The 27,588-nt window shown below is 51.6% G+C and overlaps 1 protein-coding gene across 5 annotated transcripts in view; it reads right to left on the bottom strand.

Moving 5' to 3' along the window:
• Positions 1-1,684: 1,684 nt before the first annotated feature.
• Positions 1,685-27,588, bottom strand: part of RAD9A (RAD9 checkpoint clamp component A) — a 62,690-nt gene continuing 36,786 nt past the window's right edge. For all 5 annotated transcript variants that reach the window (XM_085651631.1, XM_085651634.1, XM_085651632.1 and 2 more), the window contains 6 exons: positions 26,973-27,082; positions 11,970-12,076; positions 10,435-10,499; positions 6,415-6,537; positions 5,644-5,950; positions 1,685-2,153 (listed from right to left, as the gene is read on the bottom strand). In XM_085651631.1, coding sequence (XP_085507757.1) covers positions 2,049-2,153; positions 5,644-5,950; positions 6,415-6,537; positions 10,435-10,499; positions 11,970-12,076; positions 26,973-27,082 — 817 coding nt within the window. In that variant the 3' untranslated portion in view covers positions 1,685-2,048. The remainder of the gene's footprint in view (positions 2,154-5,643; positions 5,951-6,414; positions 6,538-10,434; positions 10,500-11,969; positions 12,077-26,972; positions 27,083-27,588) is intronic.

The following is a 27,588-nucleotide window of genomic DNA, read 5'->3' as shown; positions in this document are numbered from 1 at the left end:
GCTACTTACCCCCACACAAGCTTTAAGAAAAAGTAATAAAAGGGTTGGAAATAATAAATGATAACCTACGTCCAAACAAGGTCAGAGAAACAAGTAGATTCTCCAGGAATTATCCAACACACAACATACTGATGTTAGCCCGTGCCACAGAGTTCCCTGCGGTCAAAACCATGGAAGTTCATCTTGAAGGTACGATATCAGGTGTTGGTTTTGTCGATAACACCTCTCTCTACAGGGCTTTGGTCTTTTGTTTAGCAGACAAAGGTCTTCTTTCTATTACTATCAAAAAGAGGGACGGAGCTTTGTGGAGAGGAGGCATGGAGGGATCATCGGAGAAAGATATGTAGGAAGAAAGTTAGAATTCTTCTTTGAGAAAGTTCTGAATTAATGTTTGGAGAAAGGCTGCAGTGGAGGTGCGTGGGGAGAGCTGATGACCTGAGCTCAGTACCTAATGCAGTGTCTCCAACCAGTCTCGCCAGCTACCAGTAGCTCACTTTTTTTAAATAAGCACAAGGCACATTTTCCTTTTAAAGTTCAGTGTTTATTTTACATTATTATCTTCAGGCTGCAGATAGCAGGGCCTGATAATGAGCAGTGTTGGAGTCAGAGTTATGCACCAGGGCACAGACGTGAAGAACTGAAGCACTGGGGTATTTAAATCTTTTTTTAAAAGCCCTTGCCAACTCAATATTTGAGCATGAGAACAAAATGACGTTTTTAAATGGGGAGAAAATTAATTTTATCCCACTTCAAAGTGTTGCATTTACAAACAGCAGGACTCCCGCTCCCAGTGGCCAGTAGACCCTGTGCCATATTTATACCTGAAAACTACTGTCATTTTTTTCAAATGGGAGAGCATTAGTCTTTGGCTGTATGGACATTAGGCTTAAATTCAGTGAAACTGGGTGTAGAGGTGTCTGGTAACATTGTGCAAGTTACTTGGCTTTCAGTAACTCACACTGATTTTCACTTTGGGGAGATGAGTTGACTAGGGCGGTCGACCTAGATTCTGGGGAACCGGGTTGGAGTCTTGGCAAGGACGCACAACATCCTGCGATTCTGGGCAAATCACTTCATCTCCGCGTGCCTAACAAAAATGAATGTGTTCTCGTGTAATGCAACAGGTGCTTGTGTAAAGCGATATGATACCCGATACCTTTGGGTCAAGTTCGCGCTATATAAAACTCCGTAAAAAAAAAAAATGATCAGAAGTAGCTCTCCCTACAGTAAAGGTTGGAGATCCCTGACCTAATGTAGCCCTGCCTTACAATAAACATCTAAGACCTACCTTGTTCAGAAAGCATTCGACACTTAGTGAAAGCACTAGTAGATAAACTCCCCTAGAGAAATCAGTCCGTTAAGATGAACCTGCAAAACCACCATACACAGGTTCTAGCTGCCGTAACACATCAGCTTTCCACGTAAACCATCATCTCCGTTCTCATTTTATATTTTTTAAGACAGTTTGAGGTGGCCATAAGGTTAACTTGTCAGATTTAGAAATGTATGAAACACATGAATAGATTTTTTGTCTGACAGATGCGAGTGGCAAGAGAACTGTCACTGCAAAGAGGTCACTCCAGGTATGTGCGTGCAGAGCGATGGTAACGTGAAGCATCTCCTCTAGGACGGCAGTACCAATAAATGTGTTTTCTCTGTCAACGATGGATTCACACATCATCAGTACGTCAAAAAATAGTTTATTTTATTTACTTCTGAAAATAGGATTCTATTGTAACAACCCCAGATCACATTAAATTTCAAAGCCATATTGCTTTAGTTACGATGTCCTCGATCTCTCGACTGAGCAAACAAGCTATTCCACCAGTCAATTAGAACCGAGCGGATGCAAAGAATGGTTTCCCCAAATAGATTGACACTGGCTCCTGCTGATTCAAAGTCGCCGTAAGACGCAAGAATAACAAGCACTTGGGCTCACGCTCAGGGCGAGCAGTAATTCAAGACCGGGAGAAAACAATCCGTTTCATCTTCCGTCTTACTGCATCCCCTTCAGTGATGGTGCAAACCTCCAGGGTGATCCAAAGATGTTATTGATCTCCGTCGCTGTCTTCTGCCAATACCTCCTGGCTGACGCCGGTCCGGTTTGCAGTGCTCGTCTGAGACAGAACAGAACCGAAGAACAAAGAACGGAACTGGGAAAAGAGAAGACAAGGATTTACATTTGATTTGAAAATTCTGTACTAATCCCCCTCCCTTCAATCCCCATGATCTGCTACTCCCAGCTCACTGTCCTAATATTCCCTGATGTGCTAGTCCTCGCTTCACCACCAGCACCAGACCTAAAGGGCAACCATCATCTCAGTGCTTTTAATCCTAACTTCCCCATCTATCATAGTTCTGGATGGGGCAGTCACAACTACACCATGACAAAACTGTGATGGAGGGTGAGTTAAGTCTGCCCAACAAAGTGCCTCTTGGGATAGCCCTAACTCAGGTCTATCAAACTTCATGATCTGACAGACACATGCTACATCTCTCTTTTCCCAACCCCTTTAACTCCACCTCTTACGAAACCCATTCACCAAAGTGCCACATCCCACCTCCTCAGTTATAAAACAGTCTGGACTCTAGCACAAATTCCAAAGCTGGCAGTCACAGCACAATTCTTTCACGTCATTGCCGAGACTCAAACCCAGTTCCCCAGATTCGAGGTCGACCGCCTTAGACGCTAGTCCAACTCCTCTCCCCCAAGAGAGGAGATGGCCTAACGGCTAGGGCGGTCGACCTCGAATCAAAAGATTACACCAAATAGCTATAATAACATAAAAATACAGGATTGTCCCATCTTTTTATGTGCAGAGTCTCCGCACTCGTAAAGGTACTACTCGTAAATCCCTTTGTGAATTGCAAACAATCTTAAACTTACACAAAATTGTGAATCATGCCCTGATTTGGTAGCAAAGACATATGTTCCTTGGTACATCAAGAGTTCAATGATCTTCTGTAGTTCAAAACCTGGTTCCGCAGTACACAAGGTCACAGACTCGCGAGGTAGGTCTTGGATCTGTAATGGTCTTTTTTAGTTTGATTGGAGAAAGCTCAAATGACGACATGTGCAACTACAATCAGAACCCTCTATAGGACGCAGAGGTGTCCCTCACAAAAATCCTCAACCAGATTCCCATACAGTGACATGCCTAATATATCTTGCACATTGTGACAATGGTTACTTTCTTAAGGATGTGTGTTAAACACTGAAGAAATCATTAAATTCCCAGTGTTGCTTGCATCAGCAGAGTCATGTTTTGCGTCAGACTCCAGGTATTTATTTATTTACTCGTTCATTCATGTACCACATTTGCACTAAACTCAATTGGTCAAGTGGTTGTCCTGGCTCTAGTGAGGGTTGAAAAAGCCAACCTTAAAGTGAGTGAATCAGATTAAAGTTAATAACGTTTTTGACAATTTCTGGAAAATAAGATTATTAGTCTCAATAAGAATGACAATTGACAAAAAGTTTTGCTTTTTAGCGGTCAAGAAGTGGAAGACCCGTCACCAATGGAGAACTTTCAGATTGGAATGCTGAACTGTCTGGATGGTGAGCAACGTCTCAGAGATGGAATATGAGGTCTCATTGACAGGACATACGGGGAGAAGACCCATCACCCTTTGTAGAACGATGGATCCCTGTGACAAGTGTAACAGCTCAAATATAGCGCAATTCACAACTAGCAACCAGTTAAGGCCAGTGCTGGGGCCCAGAAATAGAAGCACACTGTCGGAGGTCAAGCAACAAGCGAGCTGCAGCTCTTTGGACCTTCTGTAGTGGATCAATCAAACAAAGCAGAAGACAAAAATACAGTGAATTACAGCAGTTCTAGGGTAAGCCAGTCACTGCCTGGGTTGGCAAATGGTATGACCACATGAGACCACGAGATCTTCCCTTTACCCATCCTTGCAGCTGCGGTCGGTGCTGGTAACAGCAGGGGGGGCCGGGTAAGAGGGGATTTCGAGGGACGATGCCAAGGGAAAATTCATTATTTAATTTTCCCTCTGCATCGTCACTCGAAATCCCCCATTACCTGCCCCCCCGCCCCACTGCTGTTACCTGCAACGACCGCAGGTGCAAGGATAGGTAAAGGGGAGATCTCTTGGTCTCACGTGGTCATACCATTGCCATTCTTTTCACACTCCTCATTTCTTGTAGGCTAAAGACTGACCTGCTGGTGCTCGCCCTGATCCATGGAGTAAACACAAAGATATCTTCTCTGCTACACTGTAGTATTTATCAACCCAACACAGACACACCAGAATGCCTGCTACACTGGCTTGCGCATTGGTGGGTATGAGGAACAGCTGCAGTGAGACAGAGACAGCCACCAAGTAGGGCTACAAGTGTTTTCCGTGGTGACCCACTTAGAGACACGCACAAACACACACACACACACACCATACCCATCTCCCACAGGGAGCCCTAGATGCCCTAACCTCATATAAACAGAGAGTCATCTGGAAGAGAAGCAATGGGTCCATGTCATGGTAGGGTACAAGGATTGGACAAAAGAAAGTTTGTACGCCCACTGAGGTAAAGAAGAAAAAAAACACACTCAACTAATTGTGTCCTGTCAAGAAGTCTTACTTTATAAAAAAGGACCACTCACTGTGTACCTAAAAGGACCTAAAAGTCTCTTCTCTGGGATGGAACACAGTGATTGAATGCACAGTTTATGCCTGTTCATTTGCAAACCCACTGAATAGAAGAGCTCCAAGACCATGTTTAAAGAAGCAGGAATGGAGAAGATTCTCAAAGCAGACTTAAGTTCTATTCACAACAGGTACCCAACTATTACAGACCAAGATGCTCGGTTACTACACGCAGGGACTGTGTAAATATCCTTGGAGGTAGGTAAGGCTGAACGGAAGGGCAATGTTCAGTTAGTGGTACACACCCCTAAAACCCAAAGGGAACACTGGGATGTCCACAGAGGCCCCCTGCAGGTTGTGTGCAAGGACATTTTCACTTCAGAGCAGAAGCTGCACTCAACCGAAACAACTAACTTAGCACACAAAATATCTACCGAAGGTCAAAATCAAAGTTACTCAGACACAGAACCCAATCAGAGGCAAACTATTCAGAACAGGAATTCCAGGTGGTGAAAGTGAGAACCCCCAGGTTAGCTGCCTCAGATTATTCAAAATGTCTTTGCTACCAAAACCTAGTTATTTGTGGCTCATTGACAAGCATAATCAGTGGCATACATTACAATGGACATGAATTTAAAGAAAATCTAACTTCGAGATTGTGACACTAACAATGCAAACAAAAATAAAGTTAAGCACTAAAAAGGAAGATTCAACTCTCCATTCTGTTGGCATCAAAAAAACATTCAAGCAAACTGGCCACAGCCAAGCGTTTCATGAACCTGGAAGGGCACCAACCAGATGGCCACGTTTTAAAAGTGTAAAGAGATCCTTGCAGATGTTGGGAAAAATGAACACTCCAATAAGAAAGTAAAATCCATCCACTTCTGGCAGACTTATTAGAATGGATGTTCCGCTGTGGCAGAGTCTCCACTACCAAAGCCCCGCCTGGCCCTTAATCTGAATCTAAAAACTATTTTAAACCCTCATCGTCTCAAGAATGGGAGGCTGTGACTATCAGGATGGTCACCAGTAGTGTACCTTTTTATTGGGGGGTGTCCCGGGCACCTCTTCATCTTCTTCCTCGTCGGCCTCCCCCTCGCTGTCAGTCGCCAGATGAAGTACAGACAGCTCGTTCCTCTGTGGAGTGTCTATGGTTATCACAGAGCTGGCACTGTCCCCACAGCGGTCAGAGGCTTTCACAGGAAACGTGGGGCTTCGAGGAGGTGGCAAGGACTGGGCTGCTGCCTCTTCCGCTATCGTAGTCTCCATAGCTATCATGTAGGAGTCTATGTCGTCATTCAGGAAGTCATCAGAAAGCGGTGCAGCCTCTTTTTTGTTTGAAGGTCTGCAGAGAGACAAAACCGGTAAGTCCACACACATAATTCGCTTTACCAAGGGAACCAAGATGAACTTGCAGGAAATTTCTTCACAAACAATACTCCCACCAATGCAGCCCACCCTGGATGACACACATGCACTTCCCACACCACCGCTACCACCAGCAATGGGACCAACAATATGAACATATCACTCCACCATAGAGTCCACCCCTGACCTGGAGGTGGTAATGTTCACTCAGTCCTGAACATCTTCAGGTGTACAAGCAAGCACACTTCCTCATCGCCACCAAAAGAAACTTGGAAAGGCCTCACTCTACTGAGATGAGAGGTGGGTGGTCACGTCCACACATACAACTTGACGAAAACTTTCTCAATATCACAAGAAAAATCATCAGAGCTCGAGCAAGACACAAAAGAGAGAGAGGGTAGGTGGCAGCAGCGTAATCCATGTGACATCAAGTCCCCGTACCTTTGTTCCGTCTTTGTATCTGCTCCCCTTAACGAATGTTGGGAGCTAAGAGTATTTGTCTCCAGAGTGGCTAGAACAAAGTGCACCTCCAACACAGAGTCCTCCACACTGAACACCGCTGGCCTGAAAAACAGAAGAAATACACAAAAAATATTAGCTTATCGAATGGGATCATCGAGGCTAGTGCATCTAGGTTTGGTATGAACCACCAATCGGACTGCTTTCTGCCCTATGAGGGAATCTGCTCAGTGTCAAATCTAGGTCAGCCCTCATGCCAATCTGCCCATTCAATCAGCCTGTGGCCTCCTGGGAAAGACTGTTTAAATAACCTCAGAGTGAACTTGTATCTTTGCTGTATCACAGGCACTGGAAACTGTTGTACACCGGCGTGCCACAGTAACTCACAACCACAAATAATTGTACAGAGGTGTGAGACTACACAACAGCATGACTCCAATATCACTTAATGACTGCTGCATGCCAAAAACAGAAGTACCCCTCATTCAGAGTAGCAAAGCAGTTGTAGGCGTTTTAGCAGAAAAACATGTTAGCTAATGTTTATTCAAAATTACATTAGCAAAAAATAAACTCCTTATCTGACTTTGGTACCTGAAGCCCTGGGTACTAATGAAAGCTTTGGCACTTGAACAAGAAAATAATTCTTTTCTGGGGAACTCATGGAGGTGTTTATTTAAAGGTGGGAAATATCGGGGCATTTGCCAAAAACGGGTGGATGCCAGACTGGCCACCTGCTGCCTTCCTCCTACATTTAGCAGTCAGGGAAAACAGATCTCCTAAAGGTGGACACCTTACTGGCTCCATCAAAGGGAAATCTCTTTTGTGCAGGCACTGGCTGGTGTACATTGCGGTTGCTTCTCAGATGCCAAGACCACCCACCTTTTTGTTATATCCAGTACTTCCAAACAGCAGAGATCTCATGAGCTAGGAGAAAACTCCTACCACACCAGGGGCATTAGAATTTTTCTATTAAAAAAAAAACGCTTCTTCAGGCATCTGTTTTTGTTAAAGGAATGAATGTGTTGACGGCCATCAATTAAAAAAGGTTTAAAAAAAATAAAAATGGATGGCACAGTGCGAAAGTAAATACGGCGGGCTGGGTGGAAATCTTTACAAGGTCTCAACCTTCCGGTCGTATAATATATAATTATATGTAAAGCAAAGCTCTGATCTCATGGGTCACTGCAGCAGGAGATGATCACCTAGGGGACCGCATGTGCAACTGCCCTGCTTCCATGGAAAGGAGAGCATGGGAAAAAAGATAAAAGAGTGACAGACTGACCGACGCAGAAGGCAAGCATCACCTTTCGCAGAAAGGGAGGCCAAGTACGCAGAACCTGCTTGTCTGGGAAGAATACAGTAAAATAGCAGGCAGGCGGACAGACCTGCAACTCTCGGACCCTGCGGGCTGAAGCAACTGCCACCAGAAGTAGTCTTGACGGTCAAAACCAACCAGAACCATTATGAGTCAAAATAAGGGCCTGAATTAGAGCCTCGCAAGAGTAGTGCGTTGAGATGGAAGAGGACATTGCCTTTGCCATCTAGAAGGTGCCCCCGCCACATTGAGAGATGGCCACTAGCCCAGCGGAACCACCATCATGGCAGATCCTTCAAACGTACCTAAAGTTTGGTGGTCGGCCATCACTGTTTTTGACGGGAGACACTGCCAATCGCTGTTGTGAGGGAAAGCACAGAACATCAGATTAACAAGTATTAAAAGGGTTCAAACCTGCAGGGTGGCACCAAAAGACAAACTTTTCCAAGCATCCAGTGCGAAGAGACTTAGTGGCATGTCTTCAGGCAGCCACAAAGACGCCAACCTCACATAAGTAAGTGAAAACGTCGGTCAAGAGAATGCTGGATCTTCAGAGCCGTGCCGACTGAATGGGAGAAGCTTAAAGTGGAAGCGAGGTGGGAGTGTATGGGACCCACAAGTGAAGTGAGGAAAACACTAAACCGAGATTGGAAAAATAGAGCAAGGTATAAAGGTACTGAAAGGGGAAGCACTGACTAAATGACACGATGGGTCAAAGCTGATGTAAATACATGTAAAATAGTTGAAAGTATTGAAGAGATCAAGAACTCAAGACTATGATAATACCCAGCCAGACAGCATGAGGAAGAGGTCACGACTGGTCACCTGCTTTCTAAAGAGGGCAGCATTGCGTGCCCTGGCTTCTGCTCTGTTGGCTCCTGAAGGTCCTGCGGCCTATTCACATTTGAGGATCACTAATAAATTTACAGAGTACTACAAAATGGTGCATGCAGCTATGCGGGAAAGAGAGAAATATTCAGTACAAGGTTATGTCAAATCTGTTATTCTGAAATGAGTAACACAGATACAAGTAGAGGGGCCAGGCGCTCCACTCGCGAAGATGCAGGTATACGACTGGCGACAGCCAAATCACCAGGCAGCAACAAACTACCCTCGGATTTCTAGAAGACATACGAAGACCTACTAGTTGCACATGTTAGAAATGTTTCATGCAGCAAAAGAACACAGTTGCTTGCCTCCCACTAGGGGAGAAGCAATTGTGCCTAATCCGAAACCCAGAAGGGACCCACGAGATGCTGGCGCAGGTCTACTTTTATCACTATTAAACCTAGATTGTATGAAGCAAAGGATGATGCTGGCAAGCAGAACATCTGGAGTTCCACTATGTTTGGTGCAACCAGATGCATCAGACTGTGCACCAAACAAGCACTTCTACGTATGTCAAAAGATTGTTTTGTGTATTAGCCAGTCCATTCGTGATGCCCTCTGTTGGCAGTGGCTTCTAGACCTGGAGAAGGCATTTGACTACTTAAATTGGAACTACGTGTGTGCAGTCCTCAAAGGAATGGGATTTGGAAAGGAAAAACAAGTTGGAATACATTTCTACATGGGAGTCCAACTGCTAAGCTAGAAACAGTCAAGCCACTGTCGCCACCACTATTTCCAAAGGCAATGGAGCGGTTAGGTGAGTGGATAAGGAAGGAAGGTAGCAAGGTATTAAATAGGGGAACAAACTGCATGGGGATATATATTGTTTTTGACGTTTTGTTTTCACCCTGTATGCAGCTAATGGGCTCCTATACATTCGTAGTGTACTGAATGGCCTGCTACATGCCTTTTTCAAACTGGAGACCTTCAGTAACCGGTCTGGTCTGAAAAGCAACACAGACAAATCCTGCGTATTTCCATTATGGCCAGCCAGTCATTTGTACTAATGGGAACATCCTGAAACGCCACCTGAATGAAAATTGGAAACATTTATTTAAATAAATAGGCATACAAATATGCCAAACCATGCTTCAGATTACTGAAGCTGGTCTTGCCACAGCGATATCGGCATCTCAAAACACTTGGCATTTTGAAAAAGCTCTCGCTTCCAGCGATGGGTCGGGTGGCGCTCTCTAACATGGTCCTGCTTCCTCTTTTTTTGATCCATTTTGGAAACATTCCTGCAAACCTCCCTGTAGCCAGACTGAAGGCAAACCATTTACAGCCGACTGACCGGATTTGTGGAAGAGGCGAATGCGGCATGCAGCATTATGTGGAGGTTTATGCGGCAGCTGCAGAGAGTGTCATGGTGGTCTGAGGATGGAGGCAATGAAGAGGCCAGACTTGAATCTTTCACTCATGGAAATATCACTCCCAGAAGTGTTGATTAAGCAGAACGATACACCACTCAGGCACCTTCTGCTGAGAAACACTTCCAGGTACTGCAGGCTGGAGATGCAGGAGGTGACAACAGCGGTGAACTGAAGGGATGCGGAGGATCAGGGACTTGCAGAATTTAAAATCCTGGAATAGTCTTTTTTATCTCTCACTTTATCTTCTCTAGCTCTCCGTTTATCTCTCCCTCTTTCGCTTTTATTTATTTGAAAAGTTTTATATAGCGCTGGCTAGACCCGGAGGTATCAGAGCGCTTTACATGAGGTAGGACATTGTTTCAGAACATTGTTACGCTTTCTCCCCTCCTCTCCTTTGAATGGTTAGAAAGCAAGCTTGGAACTCACCGTCCAGCTGAGTCAAAGTGAATATTGACAGGAAGGTTGGCGGACTCGGCGAAACTCAGTAGACCCTGAAATAAAATGCAAGCAGTTTATTAGCATCCAGTGCAGATGATGCAGGCCTCAGGATGAAGGGCTAAATGCCATCTGAAATGGGTCATGGACCGAGAAACCTCTTCTGGTGGTGAAGGCCATCCAGGTCTTGGAGGTCCTCATCGACAGCGCCCCCTAGGTGCTGGAGAGGAGAATGATGAAGTCTGTTCTCCTAATTCACACACCTTTGCCCATTCACCAGGTGCCACAGAGCCACCTTCCTTTAGCCCTCCTAAATACAGGGGTCAGAGGCCACCGACTATCCTAGGTGTCCGAAACCCCCTCTCTCCCAAGTGTGGCAGATCCCTCCCTGAAGTCAACCCACCCCTTCCTGAGTAATCAGAGATCCTGCTTTATTTACAATCAAAGCCACCACTAGCCTGGGAGTCACACTCTCTCCTACTCCCTGAGGACTCAGATCCTCACGGTAAAAGCATCTCACTCTCCTGGGGTTTATAGCGCGCCCGCTCTAAGGCAACAGAGACCTTCACAAGTAGGATTCGGACGTCCTCCTAGGAGTCAGATTCCAACTTCCATAGGCATCTGTGCCAACTCTTCCGCCGAGGAATCTGAGCCCCATTGATCTCTTAGGAGTCAGAGTCCTTCGATTCCCAAGAAATTACAGCCCCTCAGTCTCCAAGGAGTCCAATACACTCACCATTAATACCTTCAAGATTGAAGAGTCTGCCCCCCCCCATCCCCACGTGGCAGCATCCCTCTCTCAGGGCTCAGTAGTGCCTCCCCCACCTCATGTGGCAGCATCCCTCTCTCAGGTGTCAGTAGTGCCTCCCCCCACCTCATGTGGTACCATCCCCCTCTCAGGTGCCAGTAGGGTCTTCCCCCCACCTCGTGTGGCAGCATCCCTGTCTCAGGTGTCAGTAGTGCCTCCCCCCACCTCATGTGGCAGCATCCCCCTCTCAGGTGCCAGTAGGGTCTCCCCCCCCCCCCCACCTCATGAGGCAGCATCCCACTCTCAGGTGTCAGTAGTGCCTTCCCCCACCTCATGTGGCAGCATCCCTCTCTCAGGTGTCAGTAGTGCCTCCCCCCACCTCATGTGGTACCATCCCTCTCTCAAGTGCCAGGAGGGTCTCCCCCCCACCTCATGTGGCAGCATCCCTGTCTCAGGTGTCAGTAGTTCTGGTTTGTCCTACATGTCAGATGCAATGCCCTCACATATAACAGTCCACCTAGCTCCCAGGGTTAACCACATAGCCTTTTCACCCAGACTTCAGTCATCATGCCTCCCATAGGCTCCCTCTCTCCCAAGGCCAGCAGCCCCCACCCCCAGTTCTCCCACTGTACAGAGGTCCCCTATCCCTCTGTCACCAGGCCAGCGGGCACCTTTCCCCAAGATGGCGCAGATCACAGTTCTCTTTCATGGCCTCTTCTTCCTTCCCCCAATTTTCCATAGGCATCTTCAGTCCTAGGGTCTGACCTCGGCTACTCACCCTGAACTCCTTCAGACAGAAGGTAATTTCCGTTTCTGTCTGGACCTGGAAGTGAAGGAATTCCTCTGCGTGAAGAGTCATTTCTGTCAGCATCACTTTGGTGGGATCTGGGAAGAGAGGAAAGAGAGTCAGCCTCCTACACCCATGGTGCATTCAATCACATGTCCAGAATTTCTGCTGTGCTGTTTGTCAGCAGACCTAAGCTCTGCTGGCTGGGACCACTTGCAGTGAACCTCAAACCTGGGTAGGGTAGTTACTGCCCCTCCTCCCAAGCGGAGGTGACCATCGTCAGTGGAAGTGTGAGCCCAGTAAAGTGCCACAGGCCTTTGCACGTGTCCCAAGCGGGATGGCCGACTACCGGCGCTTGCCTGTGGGTGGGAAGTGCTGGAAGTCTCGACATGTCCTTGCCTTATGAAAAGTCTATTTCCTCTTGCAGTGAGTCCCGGCACTCTTCTCTTTCTGTGTTGCTACAGGTCACCTAGTTACAGTTGCCTGCCCTTCGGCTCCATCAGGAGTGAATCTACAGACACACTGTGACCCAGTCCTTACTAATCCGACCCTGGGCTCTGCCCAAGAAGTCAAGAACAGAGGACACAAAGAAGGAAGATGCAGGTCTCCAAGACTGGTTCAGGCTTCCCGCTGGATAAATACTGGCCCACTCGAGACAGTAACTCATACATCCTCTAGATACAAAGGGCCTCATTTATGAGGCCCGTTGCGCCATCGGAACGTCATTTTTTGTGACGTTCCGTGGCGCAGAAGCCTGCGTGATATTTATCAGGCAGCACTAAGCCACTTATTTTGGCTTAATACTGCCTCATAAATATCAGTCCCTTTAACGCAGTGTTCTGCGTTAAAGGGGCGTGTAATGGGTGTTGCTGGGGGCGTTCCCAGCAACATCCATGGCCTTTTGACACTGCCCCAGATTTACGAGAAATCGTAAATCTGAGGCAGCGCTTAAAAGCTTACGCCTCCCCAGGAGAGGCGTAAGGGAGGCGCAACGGGGAGAAATATGTTTATTTCTCCTCGTTTTTCCTTTTTCTATGTGTGCTGCATTCTGCAGCACCCATACAAAGAGGAAAAAGCCTCTGATTATTTTTGTACAGAAAGGTTTCCCTTCCTGTACAAAAATATTCATCCCCGCAACGCAGGCACCCTTGCACCATGGTGCAGAGGTGCCTGCGTTGGCGCAGGCAGCCCATTGTGCGCCGGCGCAGGGAAAAAGGACAGGAATGCGCCGCATTTTATAGATACGGCGCATCCCTGCCCTTTTCTTTTGCTGTAGAGAAGCACAGCAGGAAGGCCTGCTGCGCTTCCCTACGGCAAAACCTCATAAATCTGCCCCAAAGTACATAGAAGAGTTACTCTCTTTTTTATCAGGTGGAGGACAAACCTTGTTTCCTCGAGACACTAGTGCTGTGAAACGTGGAAGAAGAGGGGCTGGATGGCCATGTGAGGAGAGGAGCTGCCCTGACTGCTGGAAGATCTGCACATGGTCCAGAGGACTGACTGGCCTACAAGGAGGATGCCTCTGGGAACCAAGATCTCTGCAAGCATGATAAAGACCACAGACAAGCATCACCAGGTCATGGAGCCGCAGAAATACTTTATTGCATCATAACTGGTGAGCTGGCACCATTGACACTCCATACCCGTAGGTACCTTCCAGGTCCAAACGGATCTGAAGTTCTGAGCCTTCACCTCTCTCGGGTGGCGATTGGTCTCACTGGCTGGAGCCTCTGGCCTGACTTCAGTACCCCTTTTCTATCCCTGATGCTTCCGGAGATACTGCAGTTTCAATTCACTGTTGGTCTGTAAACCTTAAGTCCAACCCCCATTTCAAACTGGTGAAGCTTTGGTTTCTGCTGGGTGCTCCCAGTGAACTGGTTGCCTCCACAAAAGAAAACCAATCTCTGCTCCGTTGGCCATTTGAGATATGGGACCCTAAAGTTGCCCACCCTTGAAGCATCGTTGTGGTTTCTTAGAACCCCACACCTTCATCTGAACCCCACTGAATAGACTCAGAGCACTAGCAGGTGCTTAACTGGTCTCTTAAGTAAACTATGTCCCATCTGGACATTTGTTACCAGAACCGCCCCCACCCACTCCCCGGTCACCAACAAACTAGACAACAAGACTTTTGGCACCTTGAAACTTCGCCCTTGAATTTGCGCGGGTGGGGCCCTTGTTTTGGCGGGGGGGGGGATGGCTTTAAGTAGCAAACATTGGTTACGAATTCTGCCTAGAAACAGAGTAACAGAGGCTTAAGCCCACTGAGCTGTTCGTAATGAACCCAGAACTAGAGACCAGTACAGATCCTGATACGGTTTGCTTTAAAAACAGGTTATCTTGCGACAATACAACACAAGGTTACCCTTATTGACATACAAGTTAAGGGAACACAGCCTTGACAATTGTAATACAAGCACAATGTATGTTTGTAGAATCTCAACTATGCAGCAATGTATAAAGGGCATCAGACAAGCCAGGGCCAGAACCCAAATGAGGGGGAAAGGAGAAGACAAGGGGTCAAGGAGAAGTATCCTTGGTCAACAGTACATCCAGAAATGCTTCCCAAATGCTCCCAACACCCCACCGAGCATGTAAAGGCGTTGGAGGGCCAGACACATCAGAGCGATGCTGCCACGCTGTACCCTTTTGTCGGCACCTCTGCCCATCGACTGAGTTTGTAGTAAAAAGAAGAGTTGCAAGAGCTTTCCCGAGCATTGTGCCACAGGGTCACAGTTAGGGAAAAAACAGTGCGAGAGACATAAGCACAAGCAAACAAATTAAAGTCGCAAGAGCTAGCACGGTTTACGCACCTGCAAATAAAAGGTTCATTCTTCTATTAGAAGGTAGCTTGCTTATTCAGCGTGTACCAACACCGTAGTTCTGGTCCATCAGTGGTAAACTATTATACCCACACATGATCCGGCCCAGTAATCTCCGACTAGGTATTTGACAACGGTCTCTTCTAGGCGCATGCAGGGCATACATCCCTGCCATTTCTGCTGCTTCCAGTATTCCCGCCACGAATGCGCCATGGTTTTGCCCCTTTCATTGCAGCTTAGGGAAGCTTACAGGCTGTGCAGAAGGTATGCTGAGTGGTGCAGCATAGAGATGCTGGCAGCTTGTGTAGCACGGGAACTATGGCAATGTTGTGCAAAAGAGGCTGAAGGCAGCAGTTGCAGCGGGAGGATTTTGTCAGGGTGTGCAGTGCAGTGGGAAGATGCTAGCAGGTGGAGGAGTGGGAGGTGCTGCAAGCCGCAGACTTTCAAAACTGAACAGCAACAATAACAATGCTTTAACTGGCGACGCCAATACATTCCACAAACATGAATTTGCAAAAGAACAGTCTTAAACCTTGTGCTCAAGATACTCCGAGATAAAGAGAATTCCCTTTGAGGCTTTAAAATGTTTTACTCCTTCAGCGATTGTTATTTTCTCCTTCCACAGGCCTTACTTTCAAACCTAACCCACAACTCAAGGACTGAAACTCGATCAAACAAAATATAAAGTGTTATGAAAACCAGGATAAGAAAGCAACACCCCTAAAGACTAAGAAAAGTCTGAGACTTTGTTCAAAATAATGAACAAATGTTTGGGAAAATTCCTCATAGAAAACTGCAGCGGGGGTAGCTGCGGGGGCTACCAGCGCTGTGCAAGGCCTTTCACCCTGCACAGTGGGAGATGGCTGCAGACTGCATTCATCAACCAGAGGAAGCCACCCCCAGGTGCACAAGCCCTCAGCCGTGCATGGCAGGGGCAGCCGCAGGGCCTGTCCTCCAGCCAGACCCTGCAGAGAGGGAGGTGGCTGCAGAATGCATTCATCAGCCGCAGGGCTGGTCCTCCAGCCAGACCCTGCACAGAGGGAGATGGCTGCAGACTGCATTCATCAGCCCCAGGGCCTGTCCTCCAGCAGACCCTGCACAGAGGGAGATGGCTGCAGACTGCATTCATCAGCCGCAGGGCCGGTCCTCCAGCCAGACCCTGCACAGAGGGAGATGGCTGCAGACTGCATTCATCAGCCGCAGGGCCTGTCCTCCAGCAGAACCTGTACAGAGGGAGATGGCTGCAGAATGCATTCATCAGCCGCAGGGCCTGTCCTCCAGCAGAACCTGTAGAGGGAGATGGCTGCAGACTGCATTCATCAGCCGCAGGGCCTGTCCTCCAGCCAGACCCTGCACAGAGGGAGATGGCTGCAGACTGCATTCATCAGCCGCAGGGCCTGTCCTCCAGTCAGACTCTGCACAGTGGGAGATGGTTGCAGACTGCATTCATCAGCCGCAGGGCTGGTCCTCCAGCCAGACCCTGCAGAGAGGGAGATGGCTGCAGACTGCATTCATCAGCTGCAGGGCCTGTCCTCCAGCCAGACCCTGCACAGAGGGAGATTGCTGCAGACTGCATTCACCAGCCGCAGGGCCTGTCCTCCAGCCAGACCCTGCACAGAGGGAGATGGCTGCAGACAGCATTCATCAGCCGCAGGGCTGGTCCTCCAGCCAGACCCTGCAGAGAGGGAGATGGCTGCAGACAGCATTCATCAGCCGCAGGGCTGGTCCTCCAGCCAGACCCTGCAGAGAGGGAGATGGCTGCAGACTGCATTCATCAGCTGCACGGCCTGTCCTCCAGCCAGACCCTGCACAGAGGGAGATGGCTGCAGACTGCATTCATCAGCCCCAGGGCCTGTCCTCCAGCAGACCCTGCACAGAGGGAGATGGCTGCAGACTGCATTCATCAGCCGCAGGGCCTATCCTCCAATCAGACCCTGCACAGAGGGAGATGGCTGCAGACTGCATTCATCAGCCGCAGGGCTGGTCCTCCAGCAAGACCCTGCAGAGAGGGAGATGGCTGCAGACTGCATTCATCAGCTGCAGGGCCTGTCCTCCAGCCAGACCCTGCACAGAGGGAGATGGCTACAGACTGCATTCATCAGCCGCAGGGACTGTCCTCCAGCCAGACCCTGCACAGAGGGAGATGGCTACAGACTGCATTCATCAGCCACAGAGCCTGTCCTCCAGCCAGACCCTGCACAGAGGGAGGTGGTTGCAGACTGCATTCATCAGCCCCAGGGCCTGTCCTCCAGCAGACCCTGCACAGAGGGAGATGGCTGCAGACTGCATTCATCAACCCCAGGGCCTGTCCTCCAGCAGACCCTGCACAGAGGAAGATGGCTGCAGACTGCATTCATCAGCCCCAGGGCCTGTCCTCCAGCAGACCCTGCACAGAGGGAGATGGCTGCAGACTGCATTCATCAGCCGCAGGGCCTGTCCTCCAGCCAGACCCTGCACAGAGGGAGATGGCTGCAGACTGCATTCATCAGCCGCAGGGCCTGTCCTCCAGCCAGACCCTGCACAGAGGGAGATGGCTGTAGACTGCATTCATCAGCCGCAGGGCCTGTCCTCCAGCCAGACCCTGCACAGAGGGAGATGGCTACAGACTGCATTCATCAGCCGCAGGGCCTGTCCTTCAGCCAGACCCTGCACAGAGGGAGATGGCTGCAGACTGCATTCATCAGCCGCAGGGCCTGTCCTCCAGTCAGACCCTGCACAGTGGTACATGACTGCAGACCGCATTCATTAGCCAGAGGAGGCCAAGCCCAGGTGCACAAGCCTTCAGCCTTGCATAACGGGGGCAGCCGCAGGGCCTGTCCTCCAGCCAGACCCTGCACAGAGGGAGGTGGCTGCAGACTGCATTCATCACCTGCAGGGCTGGTCCTCCAGCCAGACCCTGTACAGAGGGAGATAGCTGCAGACAGCATTCATCAGCCGCGGGGCCTGTCCTCCGGCCAGACCCTGCACAGAGGGAGGTGGCTGCAGACTGCATTCATCAGCCGCAGGGCTGGTCCTCCAGCCAGACCCTGCAGAGAGGGAGGTGGCTGCAGACTGCATTCATCACCTGCAGGGCTGGTCCTCCAGCCAGACCCTGCACAGAGGGAGATGGCTGCAGACTGCATTCATCAGCTCCAGGGCCTGTCCGCCAGCCAGACCCTGCACAGAGGGAGATGGCTGCAGACTGCATTCATCAGCTGCAGGGCCTGTCCTCCAGCCAGACCAGGAACAGAGGGAGATGGCTGCAGACTGCATTCATCAGCCGCAGGGCCTGTCCTCCAGCCAGATCCTGCACAGAGGGAGATGGCTGCAGACTGCATTCATCAGCCGCAGGGCTGGTCCTCCAGCCAGACCCTGCACAGAGGGAGGTGGCTGGAGACTGCATTCATCAGCCGCAGGGCCTGTCCTTCAGCAGACCCTGCACAGTGGTACATGGCTGCAGACCGCATTCATTAGCCAGAGGAGGCCAAGCCCAGGTGCACAAGCCTTCAGCCTTGCATAACGGGGGCAGCCGCAGGGCCTGTCCTCCAGCCAGACCCTGCACAGAGGGAGGTGGCTGCAGACTGCATTCATCAGCCGCAGGGCTGGTCCTCCAGCCAGACCCTGTACAGAGGGAGATAGCTGCAGACAGCATTCATCAGCCGCAGGGCCTGTCCTCCAGCAGACCCTGCACAGAGGGAGGTGGCTGCAGACTGCATTCATCAGCCCCAGGGCCTGTCCTCCAGCAGACCCTGCACAGAGGGAGATGGCTGCAGACTGCATTCAAGAGCCAGAGGAGGCTAAGCCCAGGTGCACAAGCCTTCAGCCTTGCATAACGGGGGCAGCCGCAGGGCCTGTCCTCCAGCCAGACCCTGCATAGAGGGAGGTGGCTGCAGACTGCATTCATCAGCCGCAGGGCCTGTCCTCCAGCCAGACCCTGCACAGAGGGAGGTGGCTGCAGACTGCATTCATCACCTGCAGGGCTGGTCCTCCAGCCAGACCCTGTACAGAGGGAGATAGCTGCAGACAGCATTCATCAGCCGCAGGGCCTGTCCTCCAGTCAGACCCTGCACAGTGGTACATGGCTGCAGAAGGCATTCATTAGCCAGAGGAGGCCAAGCCCAGGTGCACAAGCCTTCAGCCTTGCATAACGGGGGCAGCCGCAGGGCCTGTCCTCCAGCCAGACCCTGCATAGAGGGATGTGGCTGCAGACTGCATTCATCACCTGTAGGGCTGGTCCTCCAGCCAGACCCCGTACAGAGGGAGATAGCTGCAGACAGCATTCATCAGCCGCAGAGCCTGTCCTCCAGCCAGATCCTGCACAGAGGGAGATGGCTGCAGACTGCATTCATCAGCCGCAGGGCCTGTCCTCCAGTCAGACCCTGCACAGTGGTACATGGCTGCAGACCGCATTCATTAGCCAGAGGAGGCCAAGCCCAGGTGCACAAGCCTTCAGCCTTGCATAACGGGGGCAGCCGCAGGGCCTGTCCTCCAGCCAGACCCTGCACAGAGGGAGGTGGCTGCAGACTGCATTCATCAGCCGCAGGGCTGGTCCTCCAGCCAGACCCTGCACAGAGGGAGGTGGCTGCAGACTGCATTCATCAGCCGCAGGGCCTGTCCTCCAGCAGACCCTGCACAGAGGGAGATGGCTGCAGACTGCATTCATCAGCCGCAGGGCCTGTCCTCCAGTCAGACCCTGCACAGTGGTACATGGCTGCAGACCGCATTCATTAGCCAGAGGAGGCCAAGCCCAGGTGCACAAGCCTTCAGCCTTGCATAACGGGGGCAGCCGCAGGGCCTGTCCTCCAGCCAGACCCTGCACAGAGGGAGGTGGCTGCAGACTGCATTCATCAGCCGCAGGGCTGGTCCTCCAGCCAGACCCTGTACAGAGGGAGATAGCTGCAGACAGCATTCATCAGCCGCAGGGCCTGTCCTCCAGCAGACCCTGCACAGAGGGAGGTGGCTGCAGACTGCATTCATCAGCCGCAGGGCCTGTCCTCCAGCCAGACCCTGCACAGAGGGAGATGGCTGCAGACTGCATTCGTGAGCGAGAGGAGGCTAAGCCCAGGTGCACAAGCCTTCAGCCTTGCATAACGGGGGCAGCCGCAGGGCCTGTCCTCCAGCCAGACCCTGCATAGAGGGAGGTGGCTGCAGACTGCATTCATCAGCCGCAGGGCCTGTCCTCCAGCCAGACCCTGCACAGAGGGAGGTGGCTGCAGACTGCATTCATCACCTGCAGGGCTGGTCCTCCAGCCAGACCCTGTACAGAGGGAGATAGCTGCAGACAGCATTCATCAGCCGCAGGGCCTGTCCTCCAGCCAGACCCTGCACAGAGGGAGATGGCTGCAGACTGCATTCGTGAGCGAGAGGAGGCTAAGCCCAGGTGCACAAGCCTTCAGCCTTGCATAACGGGGGCAGCCGCAGGGCCTGTCCTCCAGCCAGACCCTGCATAGAGGGAGGTGGCTGCAGACTGCATTCATCAGCCGCAGGGCCTTTCCTCCAGCCAGACCCTGCACAGAGGGAGGTGGCTGCAGACTGCATTCATCACCTGCAGGGCTGGTCCTCCAGCCAGACCCTGTACAGAGGGAGATAGCTGCAGACAGCATTCATCAGCCGCAGGGCTGGTCCTCCAGCCAGACCCTGCACAGAGGGAGGTGGCTGGAGACTGCATTCATCAGCCGCAGGGCCGGTCCTTCAGCAGACCCTGCACAGTGGTACATGGCTGCAGACCGCATTCATTAGCCAGAGGAGGCCAAGCCCAGGTGCACAAGCCTTCAGCCTTGCATAACGGGGGCAGCCGCAGGGCCTGTCCTCCAGCCAGACCCTGCATAGAGGGAGGTGGCTGCAGACTGCATTCATCACCTGTAGGGCTGGTCCTCCAGCCAGACCCTGTACAGAGGGAGATAGCTGCAGACAGCATTCATCAGCCGCAGGGCCTGTCCTCCAGCCAGACCCTGCACAGAGGGAGATGGCTGCAGACTGCATTCATCAGCCGCAGGGCCTGTCCTCCAGCCAGACCCTGCACAGAGGGAGGTGGCTGCAGACCGCATTCATTAGCCAGAGGAGGCCAAGCCCAGGTGCACAAGCCTTCAGCCTTGCATAACGTGGGCAGCCGCAGGGCCTGTCCTCCAGCCAGACCCTGCATAGAGGGAGGTGGCTGCAGACTGCATTCATCACCTGTAGGGCTGGTCCTCCAGCCAGACCCTGTACAGAGGGAGATAGCTGCAGACAGCATTCATCAGCCGCAGGGCCTGTCCTCCAGCCAGATCCTGCACAGAGGGAGATGGCTGCAGACTGCATTCATCAGCCGCAGGGCCTGTCCTCCAGCCAGACCCTGCACAGAGGGAGATGGCTGCAGACTGCATTCATCAGCCGCAGGGCCTGTCCTCCAGCCAGACCCTGCACAGAGGGAGATGGCTGCAGACTGCATTCATGAGCCAGAGGAGGCTAAGCCCAGGTGCACAAGCCTTCAGCCTTGCATACGGAGGCAGCCGCAGGGCCTGTCCTCCAGCCAGACCCTGCACAGAGGGAGATGGCTGCAGACTGCATTCATCAGCCGCAGGGCTGGTCCTCCAGCCAGACCCTGCACAGAGGGAGGTGGCTGCAGACTGCATTCATCAACCGCAGGGCCTGTCCTCCAGCAGACCCTGCACAGAGGGAGATGGCTGCAGACTGCATTCATCAGCCGCAGGGCCTGTCCTCCAGTCAGACCCTGCACAGTGGTACATGGCTGCAGACCGCATTCATTAGCCAGAGGAGGCCAAGCCCAGGTGTACAAGCCTTCAGCCTTGCATAACGGGGGCAGCCGCAGGGCCTGTCCTCCAGCCAGACCCTGCACAGAGGGAGGTGGCTGCAGACTGCATTCATCAGCCACAGGGCTGGTCCTCTAGCCAGACCCTGTACAGAGGGAGATAGCTGCAGACAGCATTCATCAGCCGCAGGGCCTGTCCTCCAGCAGACCCTGCACAGAGGGAGGTGGCTGCAGACTGCATTCGTCAGCCCCAGGGCCTGTCCTCCAGCAGACCCTGCACAGAGGGAGATGGCTGCAGACTGCATTCATCAGCCGCAGGGCCTGTCCTCCAGCCAGACCCTGCACAGAGGGAGATGGCTGCAGACTGCATTCATGAGCCAGAGGAGGCTAAGCCCAGGTGCACAAGCCTTCAGCCTTGCATAACGGGGGCAGCCGCAGGGCCTGTCCTCCAGCCAGACCCTGCATAGAGGGAGGTGGCTGCAGACTGCATTCATCAGCCGCAGGGCCTGTCCTCCAGCCAGACCCTGCACAGAGGGAGGTGGCTGCAGACTGCATTCATCACCTGCAGGGCTGGTCCTCCAGCCAGACCCTGTACAGAGGGAGATAGCTGCAGACAGCATTCATCAGCCGCAGGGCCTGTCCTCCAGTCAGACCCTGCACAGTGGTACATGGCTGCAGACCGCATTCATTAGCCAGAGGAGGCCAAGCCCAGGTGCACAAGCCTTCAGCCTTGCATAACGGGGGCAGCCGCAGGGCCTGTCCTCCAGCCAGACCCTGCATAGAGGGAGGTGGCTGCAGACTGCATTCATCACCTGTAGGGCTGGTCCTCCAGCCAGACCCTGTACAGAGGGAGATAGCTGCAGACAGCATTCATCAGCCGCAGGTCCTGTCCTCCAGCCAGACCCTGCACAGAGGGAGATGGCTGCAGACTGCATTCATCAGCCGCAGGGCCTGTCCTCCAGCCAGACCCTGCACAGAGGGAGATGGCTGCAGACTGCATTCATGAGCCAGAGGAGGCTAAGCCCAGGTGCACAAGCCTTCAGCCTTGCATACGGAGACAGCCGCAGGGCCTGTCCTCCAGCCAGACCCTGCACAGAGGGAGATGGCTGCAGACTGCATTCATCAGCCGCAGGGCTGGTCCTCGAGCCAGACCCTGCACAGAGGGAGGGCGCTGCAGACTGCATTCATCAGCCGCAGGGCTGGTCCTCCAGCCAGACCCTGCACAGAGGGAGGTGGCTGGAGACTGCATTCATCAGCCGCAGGGCTGGTCCTCCAGCCAGACCCTGCACAGAGGGAGATGGCTGCAGACTGCATTCATCAGCCCCAGGGCCTGTCCTCCAGCAGACCCTGCACAGAGGGAGATGGCTGCAGACTGCATTCATCAGCCGCAGGGCCTGTCCTCCAGCCAGACCCTGTACAGAGGGAGATAGCTGCAGACAGCATTCATCAGCCGCAGGGCCTGTCCTCCAGTCAGATCCTGCACAGTGGTACATGGCTGCAGACCGCATTCATTAGCCAGAGGAGGCCAAGCCCAGGTGCACAAGCCTTCAGCCTTGCATAACGGGGGCAGCCGCAGGCCCTGTCCTCCAGCCAGACCCTGCATAGAGGGAGGTGGCTGCAGACTGCATTCATCACCTGTAGGGCTGGTCCTCCAGCCAGACCCTGTACAGAGGGAGATAGCTGCAGACAGCATTCATCAGCCGCAGGGCCTGTCCTCCAGCCAGACCCTGCACAGAGGGAGATGGCTGCAGACTGCATTCATCAGCCGCAGGGCCTGTCCTCCAGCCAGACCCTGCACAGAGGGAGATGGCTGCAGACTGCATTCATGAGCCAGAGGAGGCTAAGCCCAGGTGCACAAGCCTTCAGTCTTGCATACGGAGACAGCCGCAGGGCCTGTCCTCCAGCCAGACCCTGCACAGAGGGAGATGGCTGCAGACTGCATTCATCAGCCGCAGGGCTGGTCCTCCAGCCAGACCCTGCACAGAGGGAGGTGGCTGCAGACTGTATTCATCAGCCGCAGGGCCTGTCCTCCATCAGACCCTGCACAGAGGGAGATGGCTGCAGACTGCATTCATCAGCCGCAGGGCCTGTCCTCCAGTCAGACCCTGCACAGTGGTACATGGCTGCAGACCGCATTCATTAGCCAGAGGAGGCCAAGCCCAGGTGCACAAGCCTTCAGCCTTGCATAACGGGGGCAGCCGCAGGGCCTGTCCTCCAGCCAGACCCTGCACAGAGGGAGATGGCTGCAGACTGCATTCATCAGCCACAGAGCCTGTCCTCCAGCCAGACCCTGCACAGAGGGAGATGGCTGCAGACTGCATTCATCAGCCGCAGGGCCTGTCCTCCAGTCACACCTTGGTTGCTCAATTTTTTTTATTCCACTTCCATAATGAATGGAATTATAATCATGGTCGAAAATATACTTTTGTCAAAAAATGTGACCACATGGTAGGTGGAAAAAGTCACTGTTGCGGCAACTGCTGAAATGGTGTTAGATTGTGTTGCTTTCTGTTCCACAGTAAGCACTGCAGCACAGAGAAAAGGCAAGTGTTACACAGAAAAAGGGGAAAAGTAAAAGAGGCCGAGTAGTAAAGCATAAACACAGTATGTCTGCTGAGGTGGCACGTACAACCATGAGCTTATCATAAGATTGGCCTGGAGCGTAAAGATAGCACCATGAAAGTATGTAGCATTTGTGAATTCCGTTCCTGGCCAAAAGGAAATGGAGCGATGTGCAGGATCAAACGCAGAAATTCAGTGAACTAGTGACAGGATGTGTGGCTGGGTCCCGAGACAGGAAGTGGACGGTGTTCTTTAAATAGTTGCGTCTTCAGCTCTTGCCGCAGTCCTGATGGATAAGCGGACGCCCTTCCAGATCCTGTGTACAGAGACGGAGAAGGACTGTCGTCTTGTTTTCCCATTCTTGCCCATCTTCACCTTCATCTGATGGCATCTTGGCTGTAGTGTGTGTGACCAGGCGTCCCGGATTTGCCCGGACAGTCCTGGGTTTTCACCAGCTGTGCCGGCAAATTTCGGCAATTGTGGCTAATTTCCCGGTTTTTAGAGGGGGTTGGCTGAAACCAGTGAGAGGCACTTATTGGATGTTCTAAAGCTGTGCTAGTTAGCAGTTGTTAAAAGGAAGCAATTTAATTAACAGGTAGGATGCTGGTTTTAGGAATTACATTTTATTTATTTTCTTAGGGCTTCTTCTGCGTTTCTATCTTGATAAGAGTCCCTGTCAGCCACACAGGCGGGAGTGCCAGTCATGATCGATATGTAAATAAAACATCTCTCTCCACCTGCTTCTAGCGGAATTGTCTTCAAGGAACAGCTTTGTTTCAAGCTGGAATAGAAGCTACTGGACCGAAGCTCAGACTTGCACATTGCAGGCTTTGTGGATGGGACCTCCACTTAATCTTACTTAATGGGAATCTGTACACAGGTGAGCCCGCCTCAGGACCATCGCTCAGCCCTTAATTGAAATCTGTACGCAAGTGAGCCCGCCTCAGGACCATCATTGAGCCCTTATTAGGAATCTACGCAGGTGAACCCGCCTCAGGACCATTGCTGAGCCCTTAGTGGGAATCTGCACGCAGGTGAGCCTGACTCAGGACCACTGCTGATCCCTTAATGGGAATCTGTACGCAGGTGAGCCCGCATCAGGACCACTGCTGATCCCTTAATGGGAATCTGTACACAGGTGAGCCCGCATCAGGACCATAGCCGAGCCCTTAATGGGAATCTGTACGCAAGTGAGACCATCTCAGGAACATCGCCGAGCCCTTAATGGGAATCTGTACGCAAGTGAGACCGCCTCAGGACCATCGCTGAGCCCATAATGGGAATTTGTATGCGGGTGAGCCCGCCTCAGGACCATCGCTGAGCTCTTAACCGGAATCTGTACGCAAGTGAGCCCGCCTCAGGACCATCGCTGAGCCCTCAATGGGAATCTGTACGCAGGTGAGCCCGCCTCAGGACCATCGCTGAGCCCTTAATGGGAATCTGTATGCAGGTGAGCCCGCCTCAGGACCATCGCTGAGCCCTTAATTGAAATCTGCACGCAAGTGAGCCCGCCTCAGGACCATCGCTGACCCCGTAATGGGAATCTGCATGCAGGTGAGCCCGCCTCAGGACCATCGCTGAGCCCTTAATGGGAATCTGTACACAAGTGAGCCCACATCAGGACCATCGCTGAGCTCGTAACGGGAATCTGTACGCAGGTGAGCCTGCCTCCGGACCATCGCTGAGCCCTTAATGGGAATCTGTACGCGGGGGAGCCCACCTCAGGATCATCACCGAGCCCTTAATGGGAATCTGTACGCAAGTGAGACCACCTCAGGACCATCGCTGAGCCCATAATGGGAATCTGCACGCAGGTGAGCCGGCTTCAGGACCATCACCGAGCCCTTAATGGGAATCTGTACACAAGTGAGCCCACATCAGGACCATCGCTGAGCTCTTAACGGGAATCTGTACGCAGGTGAGCCTGCCTCAGGACCATCGCTGAGCCCAGTCACTCTCTTGCGCATGGCGCGCCTTCTCCTGGCCACAGTTGTTGTGTGTCCTCCCAGGATGAAGGCGGCTACCAATCCACCCTCTTTATATCGGACCACACATTGATGCCAGGCAGAGTCAACATTAAATCTAAGCAGGAAAGAGCAGCATCACCTCATCCTACATAGCACCTTGGCTCAGAGATACTGGGAGCACCTCTGGCATTCAAATGAATGAATCTTGACTGCTGGTCCACGCGGAGCAGAGCTACAACAAAAGAAAATAAGTAAGAAGTTGAACCTTCTGAGCCATGAGCTCAGGACACGTTCAGCACTCATGCATCACAGAAACATTCCCTGAGATCAGTCAAGGAGTGCACCAGACACACAAGTATGCCTACCTAGGCCACACAAATGTGTGCGTCTGCGTGAATCCGATAGGTGCCATAAGAAGGGATTTTTTCATGGCTTCGGAGGAACACATCCCTAACCGTTTTACTGATGACTAGTCCAGTCTTTTGTATGCCCCAACAAGACACTTAACAATAGACAGCACCATGTCAATATTTACAAAGCAAACCAGGGGCTACAGATGCAGGCACTGTGTTTGCTGATGAGCAGGTTTCTGATCGGGGTTTTCAAACTATTTTTTAAGACCTCAGGTATTTGGAAACTAATTCCATTAATTTATAGTAGAAGAAATAATATAATCAGGAGAGAAACATACCCCTGTGCTAGGAAATACCAGGGGTCAGGACTGGTTCGTGACGCACTCCCTCGTCTCTCTTCATCTCTGTTCGTTCTACCATCCCAGAGACCATTACGTTGTCCATGTTGCCCACTGTGTTGACTCCCATTCTCCTTCTACACCAGTTTTCCACTGTCCAGATTTCTGTGTGCTCCCTCTTTATACTTCACCCTCATAAAGAACTGAACTTCCTCTTTCTCTCACCCGTCTCTTCTTCCAGGTAGTTCCTAAAGAGAACTTTTCCAGAGCGACTCGGGACAAGCGTCACCTCCGCCAGCATCGGTGGAAAATGGACCACAGCATCCACCAGTACCCTGGAAACAGAGTGGACAAGGAATGTGTTAATGGAGAGTGAGCTGGGCCACGGGCCATCTGCATCGCATGCCACAAGCGATGAAGGGGAACAAATATCTTACTTCCTATTGCCAACTATGCAAGATCAACGTACAACAACTCTGTGGTCGGCAGAACAGCCCCTAATGGGCCAACTCAAATAGGATAAGAAGCAGACCTAGCGGCTGAATGAGAGATTCAAAACTGGAGATAAGCACATCACAAGATACTGTGCATACAAATACATAAAATTAGGTCACAAGAGCCACATTTCCAAGATCTAAGTCACTGCAATTGGCATAACAATCTTTGGAAAGCCTGTTGTACTTTTTTGAAAAATGCAATCAAGGCCCAAGAGATACAACCTTCTGTAGTAAACTTGTTGAAAAACTGAAAAGGAAGATTTCTATCTGAAAAGGGAATTCAGAGCAGTAACATCTGACAACGCACAACACTCATGCAAATTAAAAAAGCTGCAGTCATAAGA

This window comes from Triturus cristatus, chromosome 4_1 (genome assembly GCF_964204655.1).
Source record: "Triturus cristatus chromosome 4_1, aTriCri1.1, whole genome shotgun sequence".
In the NCBI taxonomy this organism is placed as follows: Eukaryota; Metazoa; Chordata; class Amphibia; order Caudata; family Salamandridae; genus Triturus; species Triturus cristatus.
This window is presented reverse-complemented; position numbering and strand designations above follow the sequence as displayed.